Raw genomic sequence first — 24,875 nt, 5'->3', positions numbered from 1 at the left:
TCAAAAATATTTTACTGGTATCTGTCATAGTCATTTCTATCTCTTATTTCTTAAAATTTATAACTTTTACCAAAGTAATTTTTAAAAGGTAAACACTAAAGAAATTAGAAAAATAATAGAGAATACTGCCAGATTCTGTCAATTATATTATAAAAATTAATCTGATTCTTCCTCACTAAATTTTTTAATAAGTAGATGTTAGAAAGATCTTACAGATATGAAAGTAAGGTATGTAGAGGAATTATACTTGTTCAAGTTTATTAAATAAAGATGAATATAAATGAGACAAGTGTTTACAAATGCCATAGTACTAAAAGGTTTTCTCTGTACTGAAGGACCGTTAGAAAACAAAGGATTAAACTGCAATCCGGAGTAAAATGTGGTTTAAAGGAATTCATGCTGTAATCATAATCTTTCAACTCTCATTGTAGCACCATTTACCTCTAGGTTTTAGAAGAGTAATACTTTGGGTACTCTGTTAGTATAAATAGTTGTATATTGCAAAACTAAATGAAAAACTTAATTCACAGCCTTTTAGAATTGAAATTTCTAGAGCAGAATTGCTCTAATTAAGATAGTTTAATAAAGGATCTTACTTTAAAATAAATGTTCAGAGGCATTTTAGGAATAGGATTTTGGGGGTACCTGGCTGGCTCAGTTGTTATAGCATGTGACTCTTGATCTTGGGGTGGTGAGTTCAAGCCCCACGATGGGCATAGAGCTTACTTAAAAAAAAAAGTAACAGATTTTTGCAATATTGATGTTCTTCATCAGAACTGTCTTAGGGTGCTTAGAAAGTTAATGCTCTAGTTGTTTTTAAAAAAGCTTTATGAAGTACATATTCTATATACAAAAATATTATGACATAGTTGGTCATTGGAGTAATATGAAATGATTATTTAAAAATATTTTTATTAAATAATTCATTAGGCTTATTTTTTGTTATGAGTAGCTGAATGTTATTAATGTTTAATTTGTTTCAGGTAAAATGACTATTTTGAATACTTTAAAGAGTTTAATTTTCTTACTACCACATTTCCTCATCCCCTCTTCACTGAAAAATCTTAATACTTTAGAGAATTTGTGAGAAGCATGTCTATATGAAAGATTTAAAAATAAGTTAGCTTAATTGGTGAACGTATCTGAACTAGTTAATTATTTTTATTATAGACCTCATAAGAAGTGGCAAACCTTGGTGGCTGAATGACACATCTACTTTTCCTTCTTCACTACCAATTAATGGCACGCATATCCGCCACAGACAGAAGAGATCAGTAAGCATTGAGCGGTTTGTGGAGACATTGGTAGTGGCAGACAAAATGATGGTGGGCTACCATGGCCGCAAAGACATTGAACATTACATTTTGAGTGTGATGAATATTGTAAGTTTGATGCCTCTCTATAATATTTTAACTTAATAATTTGTGGTTTTGACTAAGGTCATGGATTTTTAATGTGAATTAATGATTTTAAGAATTTACTCATCTAAAATGAGAAAGAATTAATATATTAATGTTTCAGTTCCATAGGAAATAAATTTAAAAGTGACCTTATTGTTCATTTTAGGTAACATGACTTTTTGAATGGGTCGTATTAAATCTTGTTTAAGAGGTTTTCTTTAACTTGAAACATCAGCTCACCCTCTTAATTACTATGTTGTAGTTCAGTTTTAGGAGCAAATATTTCTTGAGGTAGATTTGTATAAAAACTTTTATGGAGGCATCTTGAGGGTAGAATTCTAAGTGATATGAGATAAAATAATATCTTTTTATATACAAAGTGGTTTAATTTATGAAAAATTGTTTTACCATTCTTTAAAAAAAATTAAACAATCAGCCTATGATTTTTGTCTGACTTTGTGTCTTTTCTTATTTTCTGGAGGTCAGGTTGCCAAACTTTACCGTGATTCCAGCCTAGGAAACGTTGTGAATATTATAGTGGCCCGCTTAATTGTTCTTACAGAAGATCAGGTAAGAATGAGTTAGTTTAGAAATCTAAAACCCTTAACAGACAGACTGTAGAATTATGTAGTATAAAATAAAATATTTTATTATTGATCCTCTTAGGAAGTTCTAGTTGAATATGATCTTCACCACTAAGCATTTAATATTTTAAGCAAATTTTAAGTAGTTTATGAGAATATACCTCCTATGTCATGTTAAGGCTCTATATATGTATATTAGCTATATGTTTCAGTATAAAGATGAGCATTTGTTTGGCAGATCTAATAATAGTGGTTTTGGTTGCTGAGAATCCCATATATTCACATGATCATTAAAGCTGGAACTGGAAAGAATATTCAGTAGTACACTAAATTAACTCTAGGTCAGATATTACAGAGATAAAAATTGGCAAGAGATTATTCCTAGAAACCACTGCTTCTAATTATAGTCCCACTTTAGTTCTTCAAAAGTTTTAACAACTGACCTTAGTAATTTGTTTGGAACATTTCTGGTATGCATGTTGTATTGCAGCCAAACTTGGAGATAAACCACCATGCAGACAAGTCCCTCGATAGCTTCTGTAAATGGCAGAAATCCATTCTCTCTCACCAAAGTGATGGAAACACCATTCCAGAAAATGGGATTGCCCACCACGATAATGCTGTTCTTATTACTAGGTATGGTTTGTTGCAAATATTTTATCTTTGATTGTTGTGTTTAATATTTTAACTATATTTGGTTCTATCTAAAGTCTCATTCAGGTAATGAGTATATTGAAAGCAAAATGGTAATTTGTTAATCACCACTGAGAAGGAATATATTACACTATTATTGTGTTTGCATCAAATGAACCAAATAAGAAAAAAGAACATATTTAGAGTTGACTCAGAAATGTAATAAAGATCTTTCCTTCAACTAATATCTATTCATAAGGTTTAATTGGAAGCACATGTATGTTTTGTTAAGTGAACAAAATACATAATAAAACAAAGATTAAAAAGCATGGGATTATATTTTAAAAACAAAACTGAGTCATCACTCTTGGTTATAAAATACATCAATTATTCTTACCTCCAAATTGTTAAAAGGGAGGACATCAATAGTTACACAATTTACTTAGATGAATGTTTATTTAATTAAAAATGTTTTAATTAAGGTATAAATATAAAGAAGCACATTTATTAGGTTATATGTTGAATAGCTTGCTTCTCAGGGTAAAATTATTATTTGATGATAATGCAATTAATTCATATATTTCTTTCCAGTTTTACATAACTTGTTCAGATCCTTTTATTCCTTACTCTCCAACAAGAATTCTGGGAAGTAGATACCATTATTTTTCCCATCTAAAAAATGAGGAAACCAGTTTTAAATACTTAAATCGCTCAAGCAAGTGAAAGTGCCGGTCTCAAACCCTGGTGATCCTGTCTTCCATGACTGTGCTATCTTAGACTACTGTCTTAGTTTTTTAATACCTTAATTATGACAGGTTAGAAGCATGATTAAATCATTTTAAGATGAACTTATCTTTTGACCTCTTATCAGTATTTAAAAATGAAAAAAAAAACCAATAAGCAAAATGGAAGCATTATTCTATCTTGGTGAAATGAAATAGCCTTTGTTGTCTTGATTATTTCTTTTAATTTGCAAGATAGTACTTAACAATGGTGTGCCCTTTGACTCTACATTAAACGATATGGTGGGAATGTAAAGTTACATGGCATCGGAATCTTGAGATCCTAGAAGATAATGTGAATTTAGCTTTTTGAAAAAATGTTCCTGTTAACTAAGTTGTAGAGTTAAAGCTTCTCGGTTTATTTATTTATTTTTTCAGTTATAATTACTTTAATTGACTTCATCTACCTGGCATTGTAAGCTAGAAAATTTTGTTTATGACATACTTGCTGAATAAAAACAACATTGTATGGGTTCTGTATTCATATGTGTTGACATGTCAGTCTGATAAATTCTGCAATTCCTCAGAGTCTTGTGGTCTGGAATGATTCCCAAATATATCTGGGGAGTTAAAAATATACTAAGAATTGTGCAAATATAGAAACCTTTGTATAAAAATATATATATGGATATGATTAGTATCAATGAAATTACTACAGGAGAATGTTTATTATATATGGTTAACAAAATGATCACAGATAATTTACATTGGCTTCTGTGTTTATATTTATAAAGTCCAACTCTCTCCAAAAAGGCAATGCCCACTGGGCTCCTGGTGCTTTATATTTTTGTTATTGTATGTGCATTCAATTTTTAGCTTTTGTATCAAATGACAGTAGCTATACCAACAGTGCACGTTTATAAGTATTCGAGTCGTGAAATATATCTGGGCAGTTAGCCATCTTTTCTTTGCACTGGCTACAATATTCAGCTGTCTTGTTCCTCTGAATTGGCCCAGATATTTTTCTGATCCTCTGCAGAGTTCTTCCTTGTTTCTATAAGCTATCTTGAGTGCCTTTTTGATGCCTGAGGTTTGAACATAAAAACTTGTCTCTTAATGGTCAGAGTAGTACTAGAAATTATCTCAGGATTTAATAGGACCGTACTTTGAAGAGTTCATATATCATACCATTTTCAATTGGTTATATAGTGGAGGTTAGAAAAGTATCTCTTTGGGGCAGCAGAGAGTGCCTTTTTGAATTGTTGTAGTCTCAAAGTAACTTTGAGCTTATTTAAACGTCTACTTATTTAAAAGTCTAATTGTCTTTGAATTATTAAGGCCATGGAGTGACATCTAAATCTGATGAATATCATCTCTAATATTTAGAGTTTTTGTTGGGTGGTTTACCGTCTTGATTCTTCCTTATATACTTTTAATTTGTGAAATTGAATATATCTTTAAATCATACTGCTACTTTTAGTAAAAATTCAAAGAATTTTTATAGATGCTCATATACTAACGTTTTTCATTGCTTCATGTAACTCACTCATTAACATATTCAGGATTATGACTTCACCATTTATAGGTAAGTTCATGCTTGAAATGTCAGCTCACTAGGGAGAATGTATAATGTGTTTACTGAGAATTCCAGAGAAAAACTGAGGGATATGTTTATGTCCACTAGGCCAAATTTTATCTCAGGGATTTAAATGTTTTAAGCAGAAAACCATTTGGAGCTGTAGTTACTTAGGTAATAATAGTTGCTTTTGAAAAAATGAAAGTATAGGGCGCCTGGGTGGCTCAGTTGGTTAAGCGACTGCCTTCGGCTCAGGTCATGATCCTGGAGTCCCGGGATCGAGTCCCACATCGGGCTCCCTGCTCGGCGGGGAGTCTGCTTCTCCCTCTGACCCTCTTCCCTCTCGTGCTCTCTATCTCTCATTCTCTCTCAAATAAATAAATAAAATCTTAAAAAAAAAAGAAAAAATGAAAGTATAAAAACCTAACATACTATCTCCTCTTAGCAAATAATATTTTATTTTTTTATATTGATATAAATTTAAAGCAAACTGTGCTCTACAAAGCTATGAAATCACTGTGGCTAGACAGAAATAAATAAGCAATATAAAAAATTTAAAATTCTGGGGGTGCCTGGGTGGCTTAGTCAGTTGAGCATCCGACTTGATTTTGACTCAGGTCATGATCTCAGGGTCGTGAGATTGAGCCCCGCGTGGGGCTCTGCGCTGAATGAGGAGCCTGCTTAAGAGTCTCTCTCCTTCTCCCTCTGCCCTGCTCCACTCATACACTCTGTCTCTAAAAAAAAGTTAATTAATTAAAAAATTTTTTTAAATTTTATTTTATCTGGTATAAAAAATACTGCATTAACACCAAAGAGTGTATTAAAAACTATTTATATACACACATATGTTTTAATTTTTATATACATTTATTTGTATACATAAGTGTTTGTATATGTGTATATAAGTATATATAATGAACATCTGTTATATACCAGCTAGCTTTATCAAATCTTTTTTTAAACATTGAGGTATAATTGACAAAGTTGTATATACTTTAAGTGTACAATGTGATGACTTAGTGTGCCTGGATGTTCATATATCTCCCCAGATATTGAAAGTTCTCAGCCATTATTTCCTTAAATAAGCTTTTTGCCCCTTTCTCTCTTCTTCCTGGACTCCCATGATGCTAATATTACTTCATTTGGTGATGTTCCATAATTTAGGTAGGCTTTCTTCATTGTTTTTTGTTTGTTTGTTTTTTTCTTTTAGTGGGTAGTGTCAAATGATATGTTTCCAAGTTCATGGTTTCTTTTTTTTGCTTGATATGTCTGTTGTTGTTCTCTATTGCATTTTTTAATTTCATTCATTTTATTCTTCAGCTTCAGAATTTCTAATGGTTCTTTTATATAATTTTGATCTCTGTTTTGAATTTATTATTTTATTCACATATTCTTTTCCTGATATCATTGAGTTGTGGATCTGGGTTCTTTTGTAACTTGCCGAACTTTTTAAGAACAGTTATTTTGAATTATTTGTCTGTCAATTTGTAGATTTACATTCTTTGCCCTCAGTTACTGGAAAATCATTATATTCCTTTGGTGGTGTCATGTTTTCTTGACTTTTCATCTTTCTATAGCTTTGTGTTGATGTCTGTGCATTTGATGAAATAGTCACCACTTCCAGATTTTATGGAATGGTTTTGGTAGAGAAAGATCTTCATCTGTGGGTATAAGAGTGCTGGCTGGGTCGAGTATGGTGTTTCTAGCTCTGGAGAAGTTCCAGCAATGTAGTCTCTATTCACCTTTGTCAGCTGAGATTAGCCTTAGTGAAGATTTCAGAGTTCCTCAATGGTCAAGGCTGCATTTGTCTGCACCAGCAGTAAAGGCAGTGGGGACCACCTGATCTCTTTTTCTTTCATGGGGGATGTCATGATGGAGGGGATTTCTCTTGAAGCGGGGTCCAGCTTGCAAGTACCCACATGAGTGTTGGTAGTACCGATGTCTGGTATGTGGAGACATTTGGTAATATGACACTATATAACTAGGTCAAGAACTGATTAATATTTTGTATTTGAAACTCTAATAAACAGAATTTAAGAAGATAAAATAGAACTATATATATACACTTAAAAAGTTACACATGTGGGGGCACCTGAGTGGCTCACTTGGTTAAGCATTTGCTTTCTTGGGGAAGGCATCGAGCCCCATGTCTGGCTCTCTACTCAGCAGAGAGTTTGCTTCTCCTTCTCCCTCTGCCTGTTATTCCCCCTGCTTGTGCTCTCTCCCTCTCTCTCTGTCAAATAAATAAATAAAATCTTAAAAAAAAAAAAGTTCTGCATGTTACAAAACTTTGTATTGAGAAACTGTAAATTAATGGGTACTTAGAAATACATATCTACAATTTGACAGATTTAAAAATTATTTATATTCCCACATGAAGTCAGGAAGTATTCACCAAATTTAAAGTCAAGACAATTTCCTTTTTTCTTTTTTTTAAATATCTTTAAGATTTTACTTATTTATTTGAGAGAGAGAGATAGTGAGAGAGAGCAGGAGCAGCAGGGGAGAGGGAGAAGCAGGCTCCCTGCTGAGCAGGGAGCTCGATGATGCGGGGCTCAATCCCAAAACCCTGGGGCCATGACCCGAGCTGAAGGCAGACACCCAACCAACTGAGCCACTCAGGTGCCTCAAGTCAAGACAATTTCTAAATTTATTTTGTGGCAAAAGCATTTAAGAAATCTTTTTATAGTATGAAAATCAGTAGGCATTTAGTGACATAGAGTATTCTTGCATCAGTGTTGAGCAATTAACATGAATAGACTAATGCATTAATTTCCTGGATTTCTCTCCTATCAAATATTAGAATCATGTTTTCTATCTTTAAGATACTAGTATATAACAATATATATTTCAGACAGGAATTATAACCTAAATTCTTTTAGGTTATAGATTTATTGAGATATAATTCATAGACCATACAGTTTGCCCATTTAAATGTACAACTCAGTGGCTTTTAGTATATTTGCAGGATTGTGCAACCATACCATAATTAATTTTAGGACATTTCCATCATTCCTATAAGAAGTCATCCCCTAGTCTCGTATCCTTCCCATCCCAGCCCCAGACTGAGGCAACTGCTAATCTACTTTTAGTCTCTATAGCTTTGCCTATTCAGTACTTTGTGTATGAATGGAATCATAAAATATGTAGTCTTTTGTGACTGGCTTTTACTTTGCATAGTGTTTTCAAGGCTCATCTACATTGTGGCACATATCAGGGCTTACTTGACCACAATCTTGAAAATTCAAGATCCAGAGCTTTTAAGAATGCCTCTACTAATAGACTATTCTTTAATAATCATAAGTCCTTTTCAGTTTTTCATTAATGAAATGCATAGGACATATAAATACATCTCATAATACAGACGCAAAAATTGCACACCAAGTCACATATTTTAGTCTTTAATTAAAAAGAACATATTTATCCTCTTAAGGGATCATGACTATTTGCTTTGTTGCTGCTGGATTTTAAAGGGATTAGAATTTCCAAAGTCAACTAATGTTTTCAGTTGGGAGATTGAAAATAGCTATAAAAAATAGTTTCTTGCTAAAACTTGGCCTATTGTGTGTGGGTTTAAGCAAGTTTTCTTAATTTTTAAAGGATGTATCGGAATTATGTATTACCTTCATGATTATATATTAAAACAGATAGGAAAAGGAAATTAAATGTGGTACATTACCATTTATTTGGTATTCATTTGTGGATTTCTTTTTTATCCTTAAGGAAATGCCAGGTAAATTTTTTATGAACTATCACTAAGCTTTTAAGAGTATACAAGTTTGGGGCACCTGGGTGGCTAAGTTGGTTAGGTGACTGCCTTCAGCTCGGATCTTGATCCCAGAGTTCTGGGATCGAGTCCCACATCGGGCTCCTGGCTTAGTGGGCAGCCTGCTTCCCCCTCTGACCCTTTCCCTTCTCATGCTATTTCTTACTCTCTCTCTCTCTTGCTCTCTCTCAAAAAAATAAATAAACAAATAAATAAATAAATAAGTAAAATCTTAAAAAAAAAGAATATACAAGTTTATCGGCAGCAGCGGAATCTTGAATTCAGTTTGCAGATGAATTGATTTTGGTATTTGGGCATTTAGAAGCATTTATTTTTCCCTTATCACTCTTGTACTTTCATTCTTAATTATCCAAATCACCTATACCATTCTTCCTTTTCCAGTTTCCGTTCACTTCATCCCTGGTTTGTTGATTCCTTACTCAAGTGTATTTATCTAGATTCAGTTTCCATTTCAATCAAGGATTATGACAGACTTGTGCAACCTTAATTTCCTGTGCAATCTGGGACACTGTTAAGAGTGAGAGAGGGTACCATTGGCAGGTATGCCTAGACAATAGGCCCAAACTAGGATCAGGTATATCAGGATTATGGTCATCCCAGGCATTACCTATGTTTGCTTCTTAAACTTAAAAATGGAAATAAGAAGATACTTTTTTCTCACTGCCTAAGGTTGACTAAATATATGCAATTTAATGAACTATCTTTATTTATAAACCTTGACTAAAACTGATGTTTATTTGTAATAGGTATCATTAAATACTTAAAGAGGGGTCTACTCTAATAAACACTTAACTTTAAGGAATAGTAAGTTTAGTATCTATATTGGTTTTATGGATGTATTTATGCAATTATTTATTATGTGCCAAATTCTTAAGTGCTTTGCAGATGTTTAATCTTTTAAATATCACAATAACTCCCAAGTTATAACAACTTGGGAAAATATAAAGCTTTGGAAAGTATAAAAACTATTTTAAAAATCTTGTCTGCTAATTTTAGTATCTCTGTCAGTTCTGAATCAGTTTCAATTGACTAACAAATCTCTTTATTATGTGTTGTATTTTCCTGCTTCTTTGCATACCTGGTGATCTTTGATTGGATATCAGATGTTGTGTTATTATACCTTTTGGGGTCCTGGATTTATTTGTAATAAATATTCTAATTTCTGGGGACATCTGGGTGTCTCAGTCTGTTAAGCCTCTGACTTTAGCTCAGATCATGATCCCTGGGTCCATGATCCCAGCATTGGGCTCCTTGCTCTGCGGGGAGCCTGTTTCTCCCTCTGCCTGCCACTCCCCCTGCTTGTGCTACCTCTCTCTCTCTCTCTCTCTCTCCGACAAATAAATAAATTTAAAAAAAATTCTAATTTTCAGAATGCATTAGGTTCCTTGGATCTTGATTCTTTTGTGTCTTGCTTTTAAGATTTGTTATGCCGGACAGGAGAAATGCTCAGTGTAGGGCTAATTATTCCCCAGGACTGAGGTAAGTCCCTTCTGAACACTGTTACACAAAACCTTGTGAATCTTGGGGTTTTCTAGTTGTGCTGGGTGAGAATAGTCCCTTTATCCCACGTTATATGAGTGATGGGATATGTCATCTCTAATCCTTTTGGGTAATTCTTTCCCTGGCCTTGGGTTCTCCCCTCACACCCATGCGCTGATTAGAATTGTCAAGAGTTTCCTTCTGGAAATTTCCAAAATTTGCTCTTTGTGTAACTTTCACTTCTTCTATAGCTGGTCCTATAAATTCTAGCTAGCATGATCTCCCATATTTCCTGCTCTGTCTCTTCAACACTAAGAGCGCATTGGGCTCTCCTGGCTTTCCCTACTCTGTAGCAGGGCCTGGAAATTTTCAAGGTGATAAGCTGGGATAATGCTAGAGCTTAATTTGATTGCTGTTTCTCAGGGATCACTGTCCTTCATTTCCTGATGTCTAGTGTATTTTAAAATGATATTTTATGTACTTTGTTCATTTTTAAAATGGTTTCAGGCAGGAGGCTTTCCACTTTTGGGGATTTCACCCTGTTTTTTTAGCAACACTCCCATTCGTCTGCAGCACTCTGTGTTCTCCTCCAGTCAGTAAGACTGCAACTTTCTGCTTTCTATTTTGTCACCCTGCCAGTAATTAATTGATATATTCCCACAAATGTTTTTGTAAATTTTATGAATTACTGATGAAGTGACTGTATGAACTTTAATAAGGTCTAACCTGTTAAAACAAGAACAACAAACACACAAACTCAAAATTGTTTCAGTTTATGTTAATTCTGTACAAATCTATTAAAATTAAAATATTGTTAATTAAAAGTTTAGTGATTTCTTGTATCTTGCCTCTTTTACTTCTATCATGTTTTCTTAGTTGGTTTGACTTATTTTCAGAAATGTTTGAGTTAGAATCAAGGAGTAATGAATATTTTTCTTTTTTTTTTGAAGATTTTACTTATTTATTGGACAGAGAGAGATAGTGAGAGCAGGAACACAAGCAGGGGGAGTGGGAGAGGGAGAAGCAGGCTTCCTGCCGGGCGGGGAGCTGGATGTGGGGCTTGATCCCAGGACCCTGAGATCATGACCCAAGCCGAAGGCAGACGCCTAATGACTGAGCCACCCAGGCGCCCCATGAAGTAATGAATATTTTTCTTAACTTTACATTCCCTAGGTGATTTTGGGGGGTGGCTTTAATTCTTAACATTAATATTATTTAAATATAAGAATTTTTTGTACATCAGGTAATCTCAGTGGGAATTGAAAGAGTTCACGTAAACCAGTACATAAGTAAAAATATGAGACTCAAAGGCTGTATTTTATATGGCAAATGTCAACCAGCAGGTGATTTGCAGCTAATTAACAAGAGTATTATATTAAGTGGAATGTTTTCTGCTAACTATAACTACATTTGCAAGAAGCCTTACTTTAATAACAGGTGTATCTTTGAGTTTAGCATTAAAGCAAGCACATGTTTTATTCTAACTGTAAGAGCAAGAGAATAAATGAATTATTTAAGATATGCTGTTAGTAAAAATTGGACAATTAAAACCTTCACGTGTGCTTACTTAACATACAAACAAGGGATAAAGGCATAATGAAATATATTAAGCAACAAGAAAAATAAGATCTTATATGTAATAATCATATATTGTCTTTCTTTCTTAAAAAGTTACTGGATTTCTAGTATGTGCAAGGCATTATCTTAGATGCTGGGATCTGGGGTGAGCTAGACAAATACTCTGCTTTCATGGAGCTTACTTTCTAATGTATGGAAATAGACAATAAACAGGTAAACAAATACTTTCTTGACTGGCAGATTTGAAATACATTGTTAATAAAGGAAATGCTATTTCCATTTTGAAGGATTTTTAAACAAGGGAAAACAGCTGTCTTTCTGAAATGATTGAATGAAAGCTTCCCTTAAGTTGGAGCACTGACATTTTTCTCTCAAGATTTCTTCCAACTTGGGGATTCCATGCTAAGATAAAATAAGATGCACATTGAAATAATGTCACAATTTGCTGAGGAGGGAGCAAATTTAATAAGACATAAATTGTTGACCTTTCATCCCTTAATTGGGCTTTTAAAAAAATCTTCAAAATATATTAAATAATATTGGTTTCTCAAAGTAATAGTAATAAGGATTATCATCACTATTTCATGTCTACAAGTACGTACATTTTTTTAAGGATTTTTTATTTTTTTAAGTAAACATGGAGCTCCAACTCACAGCTCTGAGATCAAGAGTGGGACACTCTACTGATTGAGCTACCCAGGTGCCCCTACAAGTACATACGTTTTTATTGTTCTTTTATACTTTATTTTTTTATTTAAAAATTTTTGTTCTTTTTATTTTGTACTAATTTTAGAATTACAAAAAAAGCACAGAGTTCTCTTATGACCTTTGCCTTGCTTCTCCTACTGTTAGTTAACATCTTATATATTAATAATACAGTTTTCAAAACTGGACATTAATATTGGTGTAATATTATTGGCTAAATTAAAATATGCCCAAACTGAAAGAAAATACAGAAAATAATATAATGGATACTCATGTTGATTTAGCAGATGTAAACATTTTACAATATTTCTTAGAATCCTTTGAAAAAATAAGGGTTGCTCATAAAGTTGGAGGCTTTTCTGCACTCCACTTCTATTCCCTCTTTTCTTCACCTGAGATAACTACTATCTTCAAACTACTGGAGTTTGTATGGATCCTTCACATCCATGTTTTTGTGCTTTTGCTGCATCAGCATATATACCCAAAGGTTATGGTTATATAAAATATTAAAATATATATAAATAAAATATAAAATATATTTTTAAACATATTTTTAAAAGATGTATTTATTTTAGAGAGAGGAAGTGTGGTGGGGAGGGGCAGAGGGAGAGGGAGAAGGGAGAGAGAAACTGTAGGCAGACTCCATGCTGAGCACGGAGCCTAACCCAAGGCTCCATCTCATGACCCTGAGATAATGAAACCAAGAGTCGGATGCTTAACCAACTGCACACCACCCAAGCGCTCCAATATAAAATATGTTTTTCTTTGTATTTTATATTTTAAATTAATTTATATTTACTTTTGAGTTCCCTAGGGTAAGTGCATAGTAGTAGAATAGCTGGGTCATAAGGAGTGAGCAATTTCAACTCTATTAAGTACTGGCTAAATGCTCTACAATATGGTTTTACCAATTTACACACTCTAAAGCAGTGTAGGGAGAGTTCCAGTTTACTCCAATTTGCCTAACACAGTGATTAGCTTTATAATGCTTCATACATTATAGTGACTAGTGTTGGTTATCAGTAAGTTAGTAATTATTATCGGACCCAAATTAATGTCATTTTAGTATTTTAAAAATTTTACTAATAAATAACAATGGATTTAGAAAGGTAAGTTGTACATTTATGTATTAGGAACTTGCCTTGTCATTTGCTTCCACCTTTAATTAGTGGCTCATTGTAATGTACTTTTTAAAAAAAGATTTTATTCATTTATTTGAAACAGAGAGAGTGAGTGAAGAGAGCAGGAGATGGGGAGGCAGAGGGAGAGGGAGAAACAAACTCCCCACTGAGCTGATAGCCCAATGCAGGGCTGAATCCCCAGACCCCAGGATCATGACCTGAGCCGAAGGCAGACACTTAACTGACTGAGCCACCCGTGTGCCCCTGTAATGTACTTTTTTCTCCCACATCACAGATGAGTAAAATCAAAGGTAGATCCAGGTCTATCAGTTTCTTTTTTTTTTTCCCCTGTAACACCTTTATTGACATATAATTCACACACCATGCAGTTCACCCACTTAACATGAAGAATTCAGTTGTTTTTAGTATATTTACAGAATTATACAACCATCACCACTATCTATCTTAGAATACTTCTGTCACCCCAATATGAAACCTGTTCTTATTAGCAGTCACCCTCCACTTCCCCTAGTCCTAAAGAACCTCTAACCTACTTGCTGTATAGATTTGCCTGTTTTGGATATTTCACATACATGGAATCATAGTGTAACTGGCTTCTTTGATGCAGAATGTTTTCAAGGTTCATCAATGTTGTAGCATGTATCAGTACTTCATTCCTTTTTATGGCCGAATAATATTTTATTTTATGGGTATACCACATTTTATTTGTTATTTCATCCTTGATGGGCATTTAGGTTGTTTCTTCTTTTTGGCTATTATGAATAATGTTGCTGTTAAGATTCATGTACAAGGTTTTATGTGGATGTGTGTTTTAATTTCTCTTGAATATATACCTAGGCAGAATTGCTGGGTCATATGGTAAGTCTGTATTAACCTTTTGAGGAACTGTCAGATTATTTTCCAAAGTGGCTACACTATTTATTTTCCCACCGGAATAAGTGTTCAAATTTCTCCACACCCTGGCCAGCATTTTTTATTGTCTGTCTTTTTGGTCACAGTATTTCTAGTGAGTATGAGGTGGCAGCTTATTGTGATTTTTGCCTTGGATTTTCTTGAAGGCTATGTTGAACACTGTTTCATGTGCTTATTAGCTATTTGTCTATCTCTTTTGAAGAAATATATAATGTACTTTGATTTGATTGCGTTCCTCGATTGCATTTATATAGAAACTAAAGATGGACATTTAACTTTATGCAAAATCAGGTTGTCACTCTGAGGAGTATATTATTCAAGTACTTATTGAATAGATATTGTTGCATAATGGAAAGTGGGCTTTGGAGTCACACAGACCTTGAATTCCACCCTTGACATTACATCTGTTCCTTGGTGAGCTTAGGGCTGAATACCAAAGCACTCTGGACTTGTAGGATGGTGTGGTGTTAATGACATAATGTGTGTGAGTACTGGGTACAGTGCTACGTACCTGGTAGAGAGGCATAGTAAAAATTTGGAACTATTATTAACGAAATGCTTAGCACAAATCAGGTTTTGAGAAGGCAAAGTATGGTGGAATCATAGAAACAACACTAATTTTACATGGAGGAGAGTCTAAGCATAACTTTATTTAGGGACTTGAAAGTTCTGTAGGAATTTGGATAAATGATGGGTGCCTGTCAAGAAAGAGACCCTGCATGTGCAGTGATATTGAAAATGTGAGTGAGAAAATGGCCTCATTTGGAGAACTAAAAGCTCAGTATTTTTAGGATGGAAAGTGTGGGTGAGGAATTATATGAAGTGACATTAGACAGGTAGAAATTCATTCACTGATTCATTCATCCAACCTACGTTTTTGAATTGATAAAAATAGGTCACTGTAAAAAAAAATGTCGTAGGTGCTGTTAGCTGCTAGTTATTCAGTGGTGAGTAAGTCAAAGGATGAGCTGGTCAGGTTTGAGGAAAAGAAGGGAAATGTAGTGATCTAAAGGGAGAATGATATGTAATAATATAGAGAAGTTGCAGGGGCCAGACCATTTTGTGTGCATCCTTGTAAGTATAGCACCACAGTATAGAAATAACCATTTCCCCTATCTGTATTTAAATAATTTATTTTGTTTGTTTTTTAGTTAGTAAAAACAATGGAATCCTCTTTGTACACAGGTAAATATGTCCATATTATGCAATGCTAATCAAGAATATATGGACATGGAAAATTCTTCAAGAAATAAAGCAGGCAAACAAAATTACAGAATAATGCATAAAGCATTACTTCTTTTGTGTTTAAAAAATCAACAAAATTAGAAAAAAAGAGGAAAATTAACTTTTATTTTCTTTATATAAAGGATGACATTGGAAAAATTCAAGTGGAAAAGTGACATGATCAGATTTGAAAAATGTCCCTGGCAAGGATATAGAGGATAGATTGTGTGTGTGTGTGTGTGTGTGTGTGTGTGTGTGTGTGTGTGTGATTAAGTGCTAATATATGCAAAGCAGTGGAAAATGGGTGGAAAAAATTCAATGCCTCTTTTCTCTCCAGTTCAGAAAGGCTTTTTAGAACTATTTGAATTAACATTTCACTTTCCTTTTTAACTTATCCCAAAGAAGTGGATGCCAGACAAAAATCAGAGCTCCAATGTTGGGAGATGAGGTGTTCTTGATGAGTGAGGTAAAGGGTAAAGGAGAAGGAGAAAAAAGGTTTGAAGAATAAATAAGGGGCAAACTCATTTAGAGACATTTATTAGACGTTATTCCTATTGTTTGGTTAAATTTTCACACTGGATTATTTTGGGAGAGTATTTACTAAATTGGCTATATCCTTCCTACTCTACTCCCCCTAAATTCATAAAAAACTAGCATCCCCACAAATGATATCTTTTTCATTTCATAAATTCTCAACATCTTAATAATTGGCCAAATGTTGACAGAAATAATTCTGAAAACTCATTCTAGAATAAGAAAAGAAAAGAAAAGAATATTTTGCCCACTTCTCGCACAATCTCTTCTCAACTTACATTTACTGTTAGTGATCTCATTCATTTTCATTTTAAGTACCATCTATGCAGCTAAGTACATCCATATAGTTTTAAGTACCATTTATATACAAATAAACATTTCTAGCCCTGATCCCTCCCCTAAACTCCATCTGTTGCCTGACAACTCCATGCCCCTCAAACTTAACATATCCAAAACTAAATTCTCAATCTTTCCTTTAAACCTGTTCTTTCTTTAGCTTTTATTATTTCAGGTTTTCCCTACATGGCAATTAAAATATTTTTCCTGTTATACAGAAAGCAAAAAAGGTTCTAATTAGGAAGCTAATATCAAGAAATTAATAACTTGACATTGGGAAATTAATATATACTAGGTTCAGCTCTCCCAAAATTTTCAAGCATTTCCTGTTTCCTCATTTTACATTGTTATTTTTTTTTTTAATTTACTGATCTCCCACACCTTTGGCCCTATCTCTCGTCTAAATTAGTAAAACATGCATACTTAAAAACAGTATTAAAAGGGAAGAAGTTGAATTATAGTTCTTGCAAAGGTATGTGAAGTATTTATGAGATCCTTCTTATCATCCATGTCTCTGGAGTTCTGAATTTAACTTTCCAAATGGGTTTGGGGGCCTGAAAGATAAAATTAAAATGGTACAGTAAATTTTCAAACGTTCCTTCAAAAAATAGTTTCTCCATTTTACTGATGCTAAATGATGTTGAGAAAGCAAAGGCTATGACATTCATATAGAGCTTTATAAAACTGTAGTGGAAAGGCTGGAAAAAGGAATAGGAAAACTATTAAAAATAATTTTGAGGGGTATAAAAATTGTTGTCTTCTCCAAAAAATACCATAAGTTTGCATTTATTCATTCACTGAGACATTCAACAAACATTTATTAAGCATTTACTCTGTATAAGTTATTGGGACCACGTAACAGTCAATAAGACAGATAAAAGTCTAAGCTTTTTCATCAGTCTTACACAATTCACAGCACTCACCATAGCACATACCCTCTCCAATGTCTATGACCAAGCCACCCCATCCCTCCCACCACCCTCCACTCCAGCAACCCTCAGTTTGTTTCCTGAGACCAAGAATTCCTCATATCAGTGAGATCACATGATACATGTCTTTCTCTGATTGACTCATTCCACCCACCACAACACCCTCCTGTTCCATCCACATCGCCGCAAATGGCAAGATTTCGTTTCCTTTGATGGCTGCATAATATTCCAGTGTGTGTGTGTGTGTGTGTGTGTGTGTGTGTGTGTGTGTGTGTGTGTGTATCACATCTTCTTTATCCATTCATCTGTTGATGGACATCTTGGATCTTTCCATAGTTTGGCTATTGTGGACATTGCTGCTATTAGGCAGATGCTTTAAGATGCTATCAGATGCTATAAGGCAGATGCTTAACCGACTGAGCCACTCAGGCGCCCTCATATTATTGACTTTTAAAAATGTCTCCAGTTTAATGATTTAATTTTAATGTTGTCCTATTATTTGGGGTTGGTTCATTATTATTAGTCATTCAGTATTATGATGGTAAATAATATTATGTATATAGTACATTTATTTTTAATCTCATATTCACTTTCTGTTTCTTTTTTCCCATTGACCCTATTTCTTCCAATGGCAGTTCCTCACATCGTCAATTATTTTTTTATTATTTTGACTGTGATCCTTAGATAGCTAGGAAAGCTTTGATTTCCTACTTTTTGTGCACATGCAGTTGAATATAGATGGAGCTTGCCCTTTGAACTTCTCACAGGTAAACTCCCTAGGAAGACATCAAGATTGTTTGATAGCAAGGTACTTTATTGTGTAGTAGTGTCCTCAGGAAAACTCATATATGTAAAATAATTTATTTAATAGTTTTTGGGAAAAAGTAAGCATATTATCTACCCAACTTGAGTGTAGCATATAAATAAAGGAATCATTTTGGTGCTTAGCAGGCAAGAACTCCCTGAAGTCCTTTAAATGTGCTCTGGGTTTCCTACTTTTGTGTGTAAGTACTTCTACTTTTCTGTAGAGTTATAGAGGAATAATGATTATATTTGTGGGTCTAAATGTTTATTAAGTGAAAGGTGACTAAAAATAATACTTTCTCAGTATGTACTTAGTGAACTTTTCTAGTGGGGAGAGAGGAAACGAAACCAATTTCAAATCATGTTTTATTTTTCTTTTAAAGTTTTATTTATTTAAATCTCTACACCAAATGTGGGACTTGAACTCAAGAACCTAAGTTCAAGAGTCCCATGTTCTTTCAACTGAGGCAGCCAGGTGTCCCTCAAATTATAGTTTTGAAGCGACCCTATTATATTACTTCTCCTTTTTCATAAATAATTTCTTTTTTTTTAAAGATTTTATTTATTTGTCAGAGAGAGAAAGATAGAGAGAGAGCACAAGCAGGGGGAGCGGCAGGCAGAGGGAGAAGCAGGCTTCCCGTGGAGCAGGGACCCCAATGCGGGACTCCATCCCAGAACCCTGAGATCATGACCTGAGCCGAAGGCAGACGTTTAACCAACTGAACCACCCAGGCATCCCATTCATAAATAATTTCTAATAGCAAGAAAAGTTTGTTGTAAACATTTCTGCATTATCTTAATTGTAATTAGAATTTTGATTAGATATGTTTTATTTTCAAAACTTATGCTTTTTTTCTAGAAGTATAGCTATTTATAAATTTTTTTTCAAATATTGTTCTGAGTCATACTGGCATTTTGACTTTTACCTGCATTTAGCTGAATTTGATTGTCTATCTACTCTTATTCTAAACTTTGTGTTTGTTTGCATACCAAATATGTATTTGCACGTCTATTAACTTATTCCTACTGTTATTTTTATGCTTTTTATGAGCCTGTTATGTTTGCCAGTTATTATAATCTGTCCCAGTTTGATGTATCAGTGCATTTATAGAGGAAACCAAAACATAGTTATCTCGTTTCCTTTGGATTGGGTGTTTTGGTAACAATTTTATTTAGATACAATCTGCAGACTATACCATTCACCCATTTAAAGTATATAATTTAGTGTTTTTTTAGTATATTCAGAGTTGTGCAACCATCACCAAAATGTACCAATTAAACTGTTTGCTTATTTTTTTTGCCTGTCTTCTATTTGTTTGAAAGTTAAATATTTCATTTTTATTCTTTTAATGATTACTCTTGGCATTTTTTCAACCTTAACAAAGTAAAGGTAATCAGTAGTGATCTTTCATAAACAAATTAAAACCCATTAAAACACGTAAGTATCACCACTCCTGGACTTTTAGGGTACTGTTATTCTGTGTTTTATTTACAGTTCTTTGTAACTCCACAAACTAGATATTACCACCACCATGCAACCATCATTATAACACCACCTTCACCACTGCAATTTTTATATAGACAACAGTTTTTTTATTTATTTACATATTACCAATTTCTTTCTTAATATTTCTTTCTTCCGTACTTCCTTGCATATTCGGGATCATTTTCCTTTTCTCCTAAGTACAATTTTTAGAAGTGTCTTTGGAGAAAGTCTGTTTGTAGTAAGCTTTATTGTTGATCTGGAAATACTTTTATTTTGCCTTAGTTTTTCAAAGATAGTTTCACTGGGTTCACAATAGTAGGTTGATTGTTCATTTCTCTTATGATTTTGAAAAGAATATTTTATTCTTTTTTGGTTCCCATTGTTGCTATTAATGTGTGAGGTCAGTGTGATTGTCACTGTAGTGTGATTGATCTATCTCTGTAGCTGCTTTCAAGTTCTTCTCTGTATCTTTGCTGTTTCGAATTTCTCTTAAGAAGTGTATTTCTAGGTATTTAACCTTCTTAGTATGGAATGTGCCTTTTGTGTCTTGTGGATTCATATCTTTCATCATTGCTGGAAGTTTCTCAGGATTAGATTTGCAAATGTATATTCTCTTCAACTCTTTCTGTTCTCTCCTGGGTCTCTTTAGATGTATTTCCAAACTTCTCATTTAGCCCCCTGTTCACCTAATCTTTTTTCCTGATCTTCATCTACTTGTCATTCTGTGCAACAGTCTGGGTAATTTTTTCATATCTACAAGTTCCCGATTCTCTCTTTAGCTTTGATTTATCTGCCATTTAACTCATTTGCTGAGTTTAACTCATTCACTGAGTAATTCATTCACTGTTTAAAAATTATATATTTTTTCTTTTTAGTTCTGTTTTGTTTTTCTCAAGTCTACATAGCCGTTTTTGACATTCTCTTTTTCCTTACTTTCAAAATATTTTATTCTATTTTTTGTTTTTAAGATTTAAGATTCATTTTCTTCATCTGTTCAGTTGCCCTATATAAAGCTAAAAGTAGATTAATCTTTAATCTCTAACTGAACTCAAATTGTAAACTTGCCTTTACTCTTTCACATTTGTTTTTTACTTTAGAATAGGATAATGATATTTTAAGAAGATATACGTGATAATGGCTGAACTGAGTAGTACAGAGAGACCAGTTAAGAGGCATAAATATACATGGCATAAATATACTGAAGAATTCGATAGTGGGAAACAGAGACATCACAAAGACAATTCTCGATTATTCTCTGTGAGAACAAAGAAAAGTAGTCAAAAATAATACCAAGTTTCAACTTGCAGGATGAGCATGATTTTTGCATTTACAGGTATGGGAAATGTGTGGGAAAAGGTATGGGAAAAATAGAGTTAATGGCTTTAGAACGTGAGAGTAATGGTAGGACATTAGGGTTGAAAGATCCATTAGGTAAGAGAAAATGCAGGTCTAGCATTCAGAAAGTGTAGGTGTGAATATCATCAGGAGAAACATAGCTGAAAAAAAAAGTAGAAAACCATCTAGAGGAATCAAATTTAAAAGGGACTGAGACTCAGATATAATTCAAATTAGGTCCAACGTAGAGCCCATTGAACAAGACAAATGGTATAGTTAAGAAGTCAGGTTAAATCAAAACCATGAAACAACTGATAAATTCATTGACACTCTAAGTTTTACTTTCTTTTCCTATAGAATTGACTTGAGATTTTTGGGTGTACATGACCTTTTTTTCCTTAAATAGGCCAATTTCAAATAAACACAAGAAAAGATGTTCAACATCACTAACTTTAAGGAAATACAAATTAAAATCATGACAAAATACTTATACACATCCATTAGAATGGCTAAATTTAAAAAACAAACAAACAACTGACAACACTGAGTGCTTGGAGGCCTCAGGAACTCCCATACCTTGCTGGTAGGAGTTGAAAATGGTATGGCCACTCTATAAAACAGTTTGGCAGTTTCTTATAAAGTTAAATGTATACTTACCAATGACTCAGTCATGCTCTTGGGTATTTATCATAGGGAAATGAAACTTGTGTTCATACCAAAACCTGTAAATGAATGTTTATAGAAGTTTTAGTCATAATCACTCCAAAGTGATTATTATTCCAAAGAAACAACCTAAATATTCTTCAACAGGTCAATGTTACTCAGCAATCCAAAGGAAGGAGCTTTTGACTCATGGAGTAATTTGGATGAGTCTCAGAGACATTATGCTAGTCTCAAAGGTTATGTACTGTATAATTACATTTATATGACATTTTGGAAAAGATGAACATATAGTATGCAGATCAGTGGTTGCCAAGGGTTAGGGTTAGGGACATGGTGTGAGTATAAAGGGATAGCAGGAGGGAGTTTTTCTGGAGTGATAGAACTATTTGATTGTAGAAATGGTTACACATTTATGTATGTGTTAAAATTCATAGAACTGTACACCAAAAGTTAATTTTAGTATATGGTAATTGTTAAATAAAAATTTTAAGTGTCTTTTTTTTTTCCAAAAAGGCAATTGGCAACAATCAAAAAAAATTAAGCACATGTTTTCTAAGGAATTCCATTTCTAGGAATATATATACCTATGCTGTCCATATGGTAGCCAGTGACACATCTGGTAACTGAGCATTTGAAAATTGGCTCACCTAAATAGAGTTGTAATTTAAGTATAAAAAGCAGTCTGGATTTTAAAGAATTACTACAAATAAAAGTAGGTACAATATCTCACTACTAATTTTTTACATTGGTTTACATGTTGAAATGATAAAAATTTGGACACAATAATTTAAATATAGTATATTTTAAAAATTTAAAAAGTAAGCCATTTTGTGCCTTATGGATGCAGTATGTTTACTTGATCCATTACCATGTTTCAAAATATATTGTCATAGATCATTTGTGGAAAGGTGTTCTGAGAGCTTTAATCTGAAATGCCACTGTAATGGAAATGCCACCTCCTCCAGCTATGCTCACTTAGCACTGGTAAATGTATAATCATTTACAGATTACTCTAAGAGTTTTGATACAGTGAGATCAAAGACTGTTTACTTTAGACACCCATGGTCCAAGCATCTATTGATAATATGATAAACTATTTGTAAATTCCTAATTTTTTAATTTATTTTATTTTATTATGTTATGTTAATCACCATACATTACATCATTAGTTTCTGATGTAGTGTTCCGTGATTCATTGTTTGTGTATAACACCCAGTGCTCCGTGCAGTATGTGCCCTCTTTAATACCATCACTGGGCTAACCCATCCCCCACCTCCCTCCCCTCTAGAACCCTCAGTTTTTTTCTCAGAGTCCATAGTCTCTCATGGTTCGTCTCCCCCTCCGATTTCCCCCCTTCGTTTTTCCCTTCCTACAATCTTCTTTGTTTTAAACATATAATGTATTATTTGTTTCAGAGGTACAGGTCTGTGATTCATCAGTCTTACACAATTCACAGCGCTCACCATAGCACATACCCTCCCCAGCGCCCCCATCCTTCCCATCCCCCACCACTCCAGCAACAGTCAGTTTGTTTCCTGAGATTAAGAATTCCTCATATCAGTGACATCATATGATGCATGTCTTTCTCTGATTGACTTATTTCGCTTAGCATAATACCCTCTAGTTCCATCCACGTCGTTGCAAATGGCAAGATTTCATTCGTTTTGATGGCTGCATAATATTCCATTGTATATATACCACATCTTCTTTATCCATTCATCTGTTGATGGACATCTTGGCTCTTTCCATAGCTTGGCTATTGTGGACATTGCTGCTATAAACATTGGGGTGCACGTATCCCTTCGGATCACTACATTTGTATCTTTGGGGTAAATACCCGGTAGTGCAATTGCTAGGTCATACAGTAGCTCTATTTTCAACTGTTTGAAGAACCTCCACACTGTTTTCCAGAATGGCTGCACCAGCTTGCATTACCACCAACAGTGTAGGAGGGTTCCCCTTTCTCCGCATCCCCGCCAACATCTGTCGTTTCCTGACTTGTTCATTTTAGCCATTCTGACTGGTGTGAGGTGGTATCTCATTGAGGTTTTGATTTGGATTTCCCTGATCCCGAGCGATGTTGAGCACTTTTTCATTTGTCTGTTGGCCATTTGGATGTCTTCTTTGGAAAAAACCCAGTAATTTGAGGGCCACCTGGGTGTCTCAGTCGGTTAAACGTCTGCCGTCAGCTCAGGTCCTCATTGAGCCCTGCATCAGGCTCTCTGCTCAGTGGGGAGCCACTTCTCCCTTTCCCTCTGCCTGCCACTCTGCCTACTTGTGCTCTCTCTCTCTCTGTGTCAAATAAATAAACAAAAATCTAAAAAAATATTAAAAAAATAAAAATAAAAACAGTAATTTGGTTCATAAGTGAATGACATTGAGTACCCTTATTCTTTATTATAAATTTGTTTTTCGAACTAAAACTGCCCATTTAATTGTCTACTTCAGAGTTCTGGAGTAGATCTTTTGGGGGAAAGAGGGTTTCAACAAAGCTTTGATTTATTCTTTTTTTAGGCTCTCTACTTCAAAGTGGAATTTTCCTTGCTTGATTACACTTAAGGGAAGGGGTGGACATGAAGGGGGAAAATCAAAGTAAGCTATGCTTTAGAAAGAAAAGAAAAAAAGCAGTCACAGCCTGGAAAACAAATTTGCCTCTTTAGTTTTATATTGTTTCAGCTAAACCCTGTGATGAGGTAATTCCTAGTGAACTACTTATTTCTTACAAATGCTGCTCTTGTGTTGCTATCTTGATATTTAGGAAAGAACAAATTAAGATGCAGAGTCAATACATGTTTGATGAGTTAGGTAGATTTGTTCACTGTTGGTATTGCTTTTTAGATGTAAAATGTGGAAGGGTTCTGAATAATGGGCTTTTAGGTTTTTTTTTAAGTGGCAACTATTAAAGTTTAAAATAAATACTAAGTAAATGGTATTCATAGTTTCACATTCTGTATTTTGTAATTAAAATTGGGCAGGAATCCAAAAAGACAAAATTTCAAATACTTTAGGGTCTCATTTTTTATTCTTTGATGATTTTCATCCTAGT

General features: G+C 33.9%; 1 protein-coding gene across 1 annotated transcript in view; it reads left to right on the top strand.

The window, feature by feature from the left end:
* Positions 1 to 24,875, top strand: part of ADAMTS6 (ADAM metallopeptidase with thrombospondin type 1 motif 6) — a 295,386-nt gene that overhangs the window by 17,253 nt on the left and 253,258 nt on the right. The window contains exons 4-6 of the mRNA XM_027606633.2: positions 1,171 to 1,382; positions 1,887 to 1,970; positions 2,475 to 2,620. Of these exons, the coding sequence (XP_027462434.1) occupies positions 1,171 to 1,382; positions 1,887 to 1,970; positions 2,475 to 2,620 (442 nt within the window). The remainder of the gene's footprint in view (positions 1 to 1,170; positions 1,383 to 1,886; positions 1,971 to 2,474; positions 2,621 to 24,875) is intronic.

Source organism: Zalophus californianus, chromosome 5 (genome assembly GCF_009762305.2).
Source record: "Zalophus californianus isolate mZalCal1 chromosome 5, mZalCal1.pri.v2, whole genome shotgun sequence".
NCBI classification, from domain to species: domain Eukaryota; kingdom Metazoa; phylum Chordata; class Mammalia; order Carnivora; family Otariidae; genus Zalophus; species Zalophus californianus.
This window is presented reverse-complemented; position numbering and strand designations above follow the sequence as displayed.